This window comes from Apodemus sylvaticus, chromosome 6 (assembly GCF_947179515.1).
Source record: "Apodemus sylvaticus chromosome 6, mApoSyl1.1, whole genome shotgun sequence".
Classification (NCBI taxonomy): Eukaryota; Metazoa; Chordata; class Mammalia; order Rodentia; family Muridae; genus Apodemus; species Apodemus sylvaticus.
Window position 1 is genome coordinate 91,874,422 of NC_067477.1, and position 12,179 is coordinate 91,886,600.

A 12,179-nucleotide genomic window follows, 5' to 3' on the forward strand; every position below is an offset into this window, starting at 1 on the left:
TACATTCTGTGACTACTTTTAGGAGGAGGCCATTGTCACAGCCCTCCTGGTTTGTGCACTGAATTCATTTCAAAGCTGTCATATTTTTCAAAATGGCCTTTGTGGGAACCTTATGTGTGTGGCCATTGGAACTCTGAACTTCTGGAGTTGGTCTGGGTTCTTCACCCTCCCAGACGGAATGGGTCTCTACCTCTGTCCTTCCCTGGTGACCTCACCTTGTTGTGCCTGCTCCGTCCAAGCTTTGGAAAAGGGCTCAGTGCTTAGAACCACAGAGGTTGAATTTCTGTAGTTTGGACAGTGTCCCTTTCCCAAGCAGAGGGTATTTAAAATCTGGAGAAAGTTTGGAAACATTTTTTCCTTGTCCTTTGTCCCTGCCTTGCTTCTGTGTGGTTTGATAAGGTTGGTCATGTAGCTAAAACTGTTTTCCTTCTTTGTGTAAGAGAGCATGGTTGGTTGGCAGTGTCCTCATAAATTCAAAGAGAAGAATCATGTTCACTCCGAAGCAAAAATGTGATTTCTAGTTAGTTTGTTGCTTTCTTTAGTGAAATTTTAAATGTCATTTATATTTGGAGGTATTTGGCTTAATAGGTAGAACAAAATTGTATGTGTTTTTAGTGGTCATTCGAATTGGAACATTCTAGAAGCTAAGCACCCATATTTCACCCTGTCCTACCTCCAGCAGCAATCCATGTGAGTAGGTTGGAGGCACACCCTTGCTGGGTCAGCAAAAAGAACGCCATGGCCCTCAAGTGCCCACCTCTCACACAGCCCACCTAAGGCCAAGATGTAATTTGAGGCATGTGGTGTATAATTCATGACCTAGGACCAAGCAGTTAGGGTTTGAAGACCTTTCGGTCACAACCGGATTCTGCTCTTGTGCTCCCCTCGAGAGGCCAGGGCATGGAGTTTCTGAAACACAGAGCAAGGGCTGATGGAACTGTAATGAGTATCTTCCAGTATTTGTTGGAGTGATAGAGACCCACTACCAGCTTTGCATAGAATTATAGAAAATACATGGTATTTTCAGGACCAAGAATTAAACACATACAAAGTATATGTATTCTGTGCTAACTGGTAAAATATTTCTGTTTTGGGGTTGTTTACTTTGCTGTTGAACTTTTAAAATTTTAATTCTTTCTTGGTTCAAGGGTAGACTTTCCTTACTTTATATAATTTTTGAAACAGGCATAAGTTAAATTAGTTTATTCTGAAATGAGTATTCTGTCAAAAATAATTAGCTTATGCATTTTAATTTACAGTTTTCCTCAATCTTTTATTTAGGCAGCCAACAGATTAAAAAACAGTTTCTATTTCTAAAGCAACAACAACATAAAAGCAACTAATATGAAGACAGAGATGCTAATTGTTTTATGGATTCTAATAGGGTTGGAGGTATTTTACTCCAGGGCATATGGGCACTTTTCTGCAAAAGGCACATTTATCTAATGTGCCTCTAGTGCACATGAAGTGGCTTTTTTTGTTTGTCTGTGGCATGTGCACGTGTATAAGCGTGTGTATGTACATGTATGCATATGAGCACAGATCAGAACCCAGATCATATTTGTTTAGCTTGGAATGTCTCTTAGAGCAGCATGCTCAGAAATGAAGATGTGAGACAGCGGCCATGCATTTTGAAAGCCGCACATTTCATTGGTTCCTGCTTTTAACTGATGGCTTCTATTTTGTGACCTGTCTTGCTTTTCAGCCTTCTCTGAATTCCTCTTTCACCTGTTTTTCTTCTAAGTTTGGTAAGCTCTGGAAGCAATTGTGTGGAAACGTGAGTAAACCTAGCTTAAGCCTTCTGGGCAGAGACTGCTAGACTTCCAGTGCCTGTGTCCGCCCATGTGGCCGGGAATCAGGCAGAAGCAAACAGGCCTGCTCTGTGTACTTTTCAGCTTATCGGTCCGTCCAGTGTATGTTAACTCAGCCAGGGTAACCTTGGGTACAGAGAGTAAAGTGTAGCAGTTTCTGTAGACAGAGTGACTTGGGCAGCTGTAGGAGGCTGTTCTCGCCCTCCTGGGAATGGAGGTACCGCTTCAATTTACCTCAGGTGTGAGGACTTTTTCTCCTAAGGATACTCCAGGATGGAGGAGAGCCGGAGTCAGTTATAGTTCTGGTCTCCTGGGAACCCAAGAGCTAAAGAGAGTTTAGTGTATCATAGTGTGTCAGTGATAGGATCTGCTACACAAGCATAGCGATGCCCGTAGTGTGGCACAAGGCTCACAGTGCTTCTCTGGATTGGCATTTGGGAGAAAGCCCATGCACAGATAGTCTGCTGTTTTCTCTGGGAACTCTCTGAGAACATATGTTTTACAAAATGTAAGGAGTTTACAAAATGTAAGCAGGAAGTAAATGTAAGGATTTATATTCTTAAATCATACCTGTTTCACAGGTAGACAGTGTGCTTCCCCTGTTTTTCTTTCTGTATTCTATGGTATCTGAGTAATTTGTCTCCTTTCTCTCCACCCTCTTCTGTCCTCTCCTCCCTTCTTGTCTGCATTCTATGAATGTGTGTGTGTGTGTGTGTGTGTGTGTGTGAGAGAGAGAGAGAGAGGGGGGGGCACACACACATTTGTATGTGCATCCACAGAATATTCATTGAATAAGAACATCTAAAAATGGAAACCAAGACTGAGAAAACTCAATTTGTTCACACATTAGACATCTTCATTTTGTATATGTGGTGTATATGTTGTGTGTGTGTGTGTGTGTGTGTGTGTGTATCGAGGCCAGAGGATGGATATTGTTGGAGTGTTTCTGATGTACCAGCTCCCGATAGTGAATGACATGACGACTTTTTATTATTTATGAAAACTTAGTCATTGTAGCTTAGGCTTGTTTCCAACTAGCTCCTATAATTTAATAACCCGTTTATATTGATCCTCTTTGGCCACGTGACCCGTTACTTCTCATTAAGTCCCTGTACATATGGCTTTCTCTGTGTCTGGCTGGCGAATCCCATGTCTTGCAGTTTCTGTCTCTGCCTGGATGTCTCGCCTGTCCTCTCCTGCCGTGTTATAGGTTGTCAGCTCTTTATGAAACCAATCAGAAAGTGACAGAGAAGAGTTTACAGAACACGGAGACAGGCGATGGTTCATAAAATCTCACGATGCCAAAGTCTGGACAGTATTCAGCTCTCTGCTGGTACAGAGATCAGCCTTTGAGCAATGCACAAGAAGACTGTCCCAGCAGACAGGCGTCCTCCAGGTCTCTCTGCCACAGTCTTTGGAGGCAGGCTCTTTCACTGAGCCCAAAGCTAGGCTTGTGGCTGGCAAGCACTAGGAAACTTCTGCTCCCAAAGTGCAAGGTGTTGGAGATTTGAACCAGAGTCCTCAGGCTTGAGCTGCAGTAGGTGTCCTTACGCTGTCATCTGCCAATCTCCTTACTCCCGTGTTTATTTTCTTTTGAGAATCTGCATTGCTGTTCCCTTTGCATACTTTAGAAGTGGTAGTATTAGTTACAACAAGTATTAGTTCCTTGTAGTAGGTCAGAGTTTATAGTTGACAAGCACTTTCCAAAGATATGACTTCATAAAATCCCCCGAAAGAAGAGCAGTACTTATTGTTCATATTTTGTAGGTAAAAACTAAACGGTTCATCAGGCTTCACGGAAGTGGCTCAGGGGGCCAGCCATGAGGTCAAGGACCCCCCTTTTCTGTGTGCTTTCCCACCCCTTGCTAGCTGCACATGACTTCTGTGAGCATTTGCACTCCTGCCTCCTCCTGCTCCCCTTCCTAGCACAGCACCTGAGAGAGCACATGTGGGTCATTGCTCTGCTAGATGCACACTGACTTCAGGTCTTCTTCCTTATTATGTTGCTAGTTAGATTGAGCACACGTGGGTCATTGCTCTGCTAGATGCACACTGACTTCAGGTCTTCTTCCTTATTATGTTGCTAGTTAGATTGAAACTCTAGAGCAAGTGTGAGGTCTTAACTCACTACAAGTATATGTAGGAAATGCTTGTGTTTCTTTTGTCTCTTAGAGAGTGCAGGGGGGGTTATGGACATGTTGAGTGGACTTTTGCTGATGGTGTGTGTCCTCTTGCCTACTGAAAACCACTGCCCTGTTACGTCACTCATCTTGTTAGCTGACCATTCCTAGGTCCCACTTATTGTCAAGTGGTGAGAATTATCATGTGGCTTACATGCTCACAGTTTAGAAGTAGATACAGTCTCTGGAAATACTGTCAAAGACAAACAAAGAATGTAATTTGTGGTGCTTTAGTAGCTATGTCCTTTAGCATGTGAGGAAAAAGACATGACATGGTTATAGATTCTCCCATCTGTGTGAAACTCTTAGGAACGTGAATGCTGTGTGTGTGGAGTTTGGCCAAATGGATTGTTCTGGTTATCCACGTATCATAAATGGCATGGCAAATAATGGGATGGGTTGTTTTCTAAAGACATGTATGTTAAAAACTATAGGCCTCCTCACAGGACCATGCCCCTCAAGTGCCAGCATCATGCCAAACTGTCTGGGCACCTGGCTTCTAACCCATCTCAGAGTGGCATAGGATGTAGGTGGAGTCAAGTGCCTAACACAGGTGACATCCTAGAGCCACCTGAAGCTCTCCCCTGCCCACCCCTGGGGATGTGCACCTACATGCCATTGTTGGTTCTGTTATGTGAGAATATTCTGGAAATAATTTTTTTCTGCAAAAAAATTTATATTAATCCGTTTTTTCTTCCTCAGTCTTGGGTCCCAGAAAGATGATTCTGAGACTAAATATTTATTAATAATTGTCTGCCTAAGCTTTGGCTCATTCCCTGCCTGGCTCAGAACTTATTTAACCATTTAAACTATTCCGTGTCTACCATGTAGTAAGTTTCCTCTCCTTCAGTCCTGGCCCTCTTTTTCCTTTGCATCTCCTCAGCATCCCCATGCTGGTTCACCTCAGTCTCTCCATTCTACCTCCAACCTCATCTTTTGTCTGGTCTCTTGTGGCTCTCCCTGTGTCTCTCTTTTATCTCTTCCTATTTCCCAGAATCCTCCCTCTTCCTGCCAGTGTCCCATCTCCTATTTCCTGCCTCAGCTCATTGTCCATCAGCTTTTTCATTGACAGGTGATGTTTATAAGAGATTCCCATCTGTGCATGTAAGAGTAAAATTCTAGATGAAACAAAATACAAGAGAAAAGGAAATTTAATTATTTGATTCATATTGTTGTTCTGTTGGGGAATTAAAAAAATGGTGTGTGTGTATGTGTGTGTGTGTGTGTGTTTGTGTGTTTAAGGAATGTGTATATGTTATGGTATACATGTAGAAGTCAGGGAATAGCTCTATGATGTTGACTCTGTCTACCTTTACATGGTTCTGGAGATAGAACTCAGATCTTCAGTCATGTGTGACAAGTTCCTTCACCCAGAGAGCAATATTGATAACACACTAACAGGGAAATGTTGATTCATATTAAAATTACATGAATTAATCATGTGTGTATCTACAACACTCTTAGGATGTAGACTCATATAGTTACAGATAGTCTCTTGCAGAATTGAATGTCCACCAGGGGCTAGCAGTGTAAAAGAGCTTAACATGCAAGTATGAGGACCTGCGTTTGAATCCCTGAAAGCCACATAGGGCCACATAAACGAGAGTGGGGCTAGAATCTCAGTGATCCTGTGTGGAAATGAGTATCAGAGAACCATTCCCAGAAGCCTGTGGGCCATCTAGCTTGGCACAGGTAGAGGGGAATAACAAAATCCCATAATTCCAAAAGACTGTCTCAAACAAGGCGGAAAGTGAGTATGAACAATGAAGGTTCTTTGATTGATGTACAGTGTGACATGCACACACACACACACACACACACACACAGGAGTCATACAGAAGCTCTGTGATGATTTCCTTCCTTTGCAGGAGTGTCCTTGGAGGTTGACTGTCAGGGTTGGGCTCTGAATCTGTGTGACAAACTGAAGGAGTTCCCACAAATTCAGAAACAGATTCTGGGGTAAAGGAGGGTGATAGGGCACATGGATACATGTTCAAGACCCTTGGCTTTGATCCCTCCCCCAAAGGAAAAGATGTCATAGATGACAGGATCATTGTGGGAAATCTTTAAAGAAAAATGCAGAAACATAAGGTCTCTGGAGAACACACTATACCAGAGAGCACAGTGCCCTTATCTTCTGAAGAGGCTGGCAGGGAGAGGCATCAAGCAAGGAGTCTGTATTCTGTTCCAAGGCTGTGACAGACAGGCCTTTTACCTTCTTCACCTGCCCATGCTCCCGATCTGTATTCTTGTGGTTGGATCCCTCAGTGCTGTCTCAAGGCATTGTCCTTGTAAGCCTTGGAGGGCGGCTCCATTAAGACTTCTTTCTTAAGGATGCAAAAAAGGGATTTAAGGTGTTCATGAAAACCATGGATGTGTGTGTGTGTGTGTGTGTGTGTGTGTGTGTGTGTGTACAGTTTACCTAGGTAAAGTTCTTTGTGTAAGTTATTTGTATCTGCTGGATTACTGTGATGTATAAAATATAAATACGTTTTGTATCTTAGACAATTTAGAAAATATAATTTGCTACAATATACTGACTGATGATTGATTGATTGAGATACGGTCTCAGTATGTAGCCATGGCTAACCTGAAACTCTAGATGTAGACAAGATTGGCTTTGTACTCAGAGATCTGCCTCCTTGGTGCTGAGATTAATGACATTCACCATCATTCCCAGCTTATGCATAATTTTAGTAGGTGGATTTTTGAGTTATTTCATAGTTAACACTTTATGATAGGGAAGATTGGTATGGAGTAAAAGCATTGACTTCCCACTGTGCAATTTCAGAACTTAGTAGGTCCTCCCCTCCCCTCCTGTCACTCCCGCCCCATGTCACTCCCCCTCCCCTCCCCTTGCCTTCCATTTCCTAGGACAGTGTTTTTTAGGTTTGTGCTTTCCAGTTTTACTGCAGGGTGTGTGTGTACGATGTACCACAAGTTCACCACTTAAAAAAAAAAACTTTATTATTTTTATTTATCAAAGCCACAAAGGTAGTGAGTGATGCTTCAAGCTTGAAGTTTCTGCCTCACAGAGCCTTTCTCCTGAAGCTTGTTCCTGCGCTAACATATTCTTCATGAAACCACAGTGCTGGGAACACCGTATCTCCTCGGTCACCACCGCATAGATAGCACTCCTCACTGCTACCGTAAATGTGTTAGCGTGTTAACACACACTATTGTGAATCCACAACTCTTTGAATGTGCACGCTGGCCTCTTTCATAAAGTCAGCCATTCACTTACTCACCTCTCCTAAGAAAAGAGAATTCAGAAAGATCACCAACCCCTTTCCATTGCTTGAGATAACGATGTCTGCAGATCCAAAAAGAAACCCAGAAGTGAGTAGAATCAGTGGGCAGATGGAGGAGCGCGGTCCGCACCGTCCTGTACCGTAGCTCTCGGTGCACAGTAGTGTGCCGTGGCCATCTCGCCCAGGACCTCAGTCTAAGACAGGCAAGGACAGACTGTCCTTCACCTAAGCTGAGTTTATTTTCCATGTCTGTATCCAGTTTGTTTCCTTTAGACATGGCCTTTTATTTATATGTTGCTTTTCCCCTCTCTGGTAGTACTTCTTCAAGGCTCACCTCCAAAAGTAGATTGTGGAAGGACATATAGCTTAGCTGGCATTTGATGTCACTGCTGTTTTGTTTTCTAGTGGCATTTATAGATTTGTTCTGTTCCAGTTACATGGAATCAACATGCTTTAATAGAGAGTTTTTATTTGAAGTCTTTAAAAAATTAATTTGAGTCTTTCCAGAACCAGACTCAGTGAAGCAGTATTCGGCAAAACCAGAATGGGGAAGTGGGAAGGGGTGGGTGGGAGGACAGGGGAAGAGAAGGGGGCTTACGGGACTTTCTCGGGGAGTGAGGGGGGGGCTAGAAAAGGGGAAATCATTTGAAATGTAGATAAATTATATCGAATTAAAAAAAATTAATTTGATGGGTGAAACCTTGATTTTATGTTATGTTTCTTTGGGGACTTTTATTTCCTTTATGGATATTGGCTGTTTTATTCCTGAGTATTTAATTTCATACAGTTTATATTTCTTATATTATTTATATATTTCAATTTATATTGACATTATGGGATTACTTAACTGATTAGATCTTTTTGGGTTTTAGGACAATGAGATTTAAAAATCTAATCATATTTTTTGGTTCTTTTCTTTTAGCTCCCGTTATAAACCGGTTCACAAGGCGTGCCTCCGGTAAGTCTGACTGTCTTGTGGATTTCTCTCACTAGTGCTGGCATTTCAAAGATGATAGTTTTATTGGATGAAAATTTACAAGGAATAATTAGTGAGGAGTAATAACTTTTGTTCCTCTTTTTTTCCCTAAGAAGAACCCCAATGTGATATAAACATATATTAGGAATTATTTGAAAATTAATTAAGCCATGGAGTGGCTATGTTCACGTCCCACTGTGACCCAGACTGATACAGATTTCATCTTCCTCTGTACATTTCTTCTTACTTTTGACAAAATGGCTACTCAGATGACTTTCTCGTTTGCTGGTGACAGTTTAGAAGCAGTGATTTAACAGATGGGCCGAAGAGACCCAGAGACCGTGAGGGGGGGGGGGGGGTGTTTGTAACTATCCTAGGAAACCCTTTAGGATGGGAGCAAGCCACACTTGACATTTTAGTTACCGTTTTATCTTCCCTGGCACCATGCTGCATGGCGGGGAGACCCCTCTCCCAAGGGCCTAAGTGAGGTTCCGTGTGTCCCCCATGACCCGTGGGGAAGGAGGAGATATGGCTAAAGGTGTTTCTATCCACACTAATTTCAGTAAAGGGAGTTGGGGTGGGGAAATGGATCAGTGAATTTTCTAGAAAAGTCACTCCATGGAATATCGTCTCTGAGGAGAAGAGAAATGAAGTGTACTCCTTTTGCTTTAAGAGAGTTATTCTTCCTCTTATGTAGAGGTAGAATTATTTTACTCAAAAATAGAAGGTATTTCAGACACTTCATTTTTGGAGTCAGATATTAGAACTTAGTTCTTTATTTCATAAAATTGCCTAATCTCAACTGTATTATAATACTCAAAACTCTTTAAGCCTGATTTTTATTTTTAATTTGCCTGCAGTTAGTAGAAGAATTTATTCTTGTTCATAATGACCAGGCCTGTAATGACAGTAACCAGGGAAGTGTGCTGCATTGGGCCAGTGGCTACCATTCTCAGCTGTCTGCAATCTCTGCATATTTATTTTAAACAATGAAAGCAAAATGCTGGTTTTCGTGCCTTCTGTGGGATGGGGTTGTGTTAACGTCTGCACGGTGAAGAATTTTATCCAGAGCAGAGCCTTACATGAAGCATGACTTTCAGACATGATAGATACAAGTGCCATTTCTCTATGATGTGAAGTTTGTTTGTCCAGTAGAAACAGCTATGGGTCTTGGGGCCGGCTCCCCTTCTGCCCTGTGCTGTATGAAGTAAGATGTTTGTTTATGAGTTAGTTCCATTAGTATTTGTTATCAGATGTATTCATCAATAATTGATGGCTTAGTTAGTATATAGATTAGTTTTCAAACACCATTATTTTGCCTCTCCTCCCCTAAATATGTATCCATTGTATATAGGGCTGATAGAATGCTAGCAAAGAAATACAATTAAAATGTATTCCTTTCCAGTATGACAGACAATTGGAAATGCCAGAGAAAGCAATAAAAAAAAGTCATTATAAAATAACAATACGTTTAAACTATCTAAAACTGTCCTGTTGTATGCTGAACACCATTATGAGAATGATTCTTGATGTTGATTTCAAGTACAAGAGGCACTTTACAAAGTACCCTGGCCAGTCTTCCCCTGTGCATCTTTGAATCTTTTGACTAAGAGAAGAGAAATTATATGTCTTAGGAAAAATGTTATATGTGAGGGAATAAAGATATATTCAGTCATCTACATGTCTAACGTTATTAGCTTCCTTACAATTTTTATGAAAGCTTGTCTACATAGTTCCTAGCCAAAAACCATGGGGCCTGTCTGAGAGACTCTGGGAGGGCAATTCTGCAGCTCTGTCAGTCTAAAGGCGGTTCAATGGAGGAGCCAACCTTCAGCTCCCCATAAAATAGCATTTCTTGAAAATAAAAAATAGATTTCTTAGCTGGGTGATGGTGGTGCATGCCTGTCATCCCAGCACTTGGGAGGCAGAGGCAGGCGGATTTATGAGTTTGAGGCCAGCCTGGTCTACAGAGTGAGTTCCAGGCCAGCCAGGGCTATACAGAGAAACCCTGTCTTGAAAAGACCAAATCCAAAAAACCAAAAAAAAAAAAAAAAGTCTTGTTAAAAATATAGAAAATTGTGTGTAATTATTGAGATTACTTTTTTTGGTGGAGTTTAATTTCAGTAATATTTTCCTTTTAGAACTGAACTGTAAAACTTTAAGAACTAGAATCTACAGGGAAGAAAATCAATTAGAAAATATCATCCAGAAGTCTTTGACTTCGTTATTTGAAAATAATAATTCAAAGAAGAAACAATGTATTAATTGTAGAATAGGGTAGAAATGTTGCTACAACAAACGTGTGTGACTTGTTTGACCAGTGGGTTCTTGGTCTCTGCTGGCTAGATGAAAATGTAGTGAGATGTAATTTTTCTCAGTTCCAGGTTTTTTAAAGCTTGGAGCTTGTAGCCTCTAGTATTTATATTGCATCTATTAAAAATAATTTTCAGATCTGGGTAATTTAAACAGAACATTCCTCCTTTTATTGTTTTGTTGCTCAGACTCATGAGGGCGAGAAGTATGTTTACTAAGGCACTTAGCAGGCGTGTTATTTAGGTTCATGCTCCTTTTCTTATATTCACTTTTATTTATATTGATGCATATGTGTGTGTGTCTAGGGGAATCTATGCTGTGTGTGAGGGGCCCTCAGAGGACTTCAGAGCCCTGGAACTGCCAAGAAGGTTGTGAGCCCCCAGGTGGGGCTGGAAATGGAACTCTGATCCTCTAGAAGAGGCAGTGATCTTTCCTGCTCCCCTCCCCCCACTCCCATTTTTGATGACTTCTTGTGACAGTATCGTGTATTTTCAGCATTTGTCTAGGGACCTGTCAATTACTGGTTCAGTAAGTAATAGGGCCAGTTGTAGTAGTCAATATTGCTAGACAGAATTCCTGTGGCTTTAAGACCTTAGTTTTCAGAATCCATTTTACCCCTTAATTCAGGGCTGTGGCAGTCTGACTAATGAGAATGGGTGAGGATTTTGTTAGCGCAGTGCCCGGCCACACAGGATTGCTTGAGTAAGTTCTACAAACGTGAAGGTGATGGCCAGATGTCTTCTGCGATACAGCACACACACCTTTGTATCTTCCTGACAGTGCCTCATTGAACCTATTTTAGAAACAGTTATTATAATCTTGTTATTAAAAGAAAAGATCTTAAGCTGGGCAGTGGTGGCGCACGCCTGTAATCCCAGCACTCTGGGAGGCAGAAGCAGGCGGATTTCTGAGTTCGAGGCCAGCCTGGTCTACAGAGTGAGCTCCAAGACAGCCAGGGATATGCAGAGAAACCCTGTCTCGAAAAAACCAACTCCAAAAAACCAAAAAAAGAAAAGATCTTTTTGTTTGTTTTGTTTGTTTCATTTTGATTTTTTGGTCTTGGTAAGTACTTCTATTTTTTTTTTTTTTTGTAATTTATTCTTATTTTGTGTGTACTGCTGTTTTATCTGCCCGTATATCTGTGTGAGGATGTCAGATCTTGGAGTTACAGACAGTTGTGAGCTGCCATGTGGGTACTGGGATTTGATCCTGGGTCCCCTGGAGGAGCATTCAGTGCTCCAAAGTGCTGCTGAGCCATCTCTAATCACCTAGTAAACACCTCTTTAAGAATACAATGAAATGTTTTTCTTCCTTTTCTTCTCCTCTCTTCTTCTCTCTTCCCCTTCCTCTTCCTTCTCCCCCAGCCCTCTCATTAGGAGGCTAACAGTAATATTCAAGTTTGTCCTAAGGGTTAAGTGGTTTCAATAAAACCATCAACAGGCTGTCTACCTTCTCCAGAATATTAGTGTGAGCCCTGTTCTGCAGAGTAATTTAAATCAATCAACAAGCCCCTCCCAGCGTTGTGCCTTAACCCATCAGGAAAACAGTGTTACCCTCGGACCCTGACACTGAATCCAGTGTAATCAGAGGATCTCTTTCTTACTGTTTGTAGATTACAGGTTTTTAAACGATACTGAGGTTTTGTGTG

At 41.6% G+C, this 12,179-nt stretch overlaps 1 protein-coding gene across 1 annotated transcript in view; it reads left to right on the top strand.

The window, feature by feature from the left end:
- Nucleotides 1-12,179, top strand: part of Prkar2b (protein kinase cAMP-dependent type II regulatory subunit beta) — a 99,460-nt gene that overhangs the window by 18,152 nt on the left and 69,129 nt on the right. Inside the window, exon 2 of the mRNA XM_052185981.1 lies at nucleotides 8,165-8,200. Within this exon, the coding sequence (XP_052041941.1) occupies nucleotides 8,165-8,200 (36 nt within the window). The remainder of the gene's footprint in view (nucleotides 1-8,164; nucleotides 8,201-12,179) is intronic.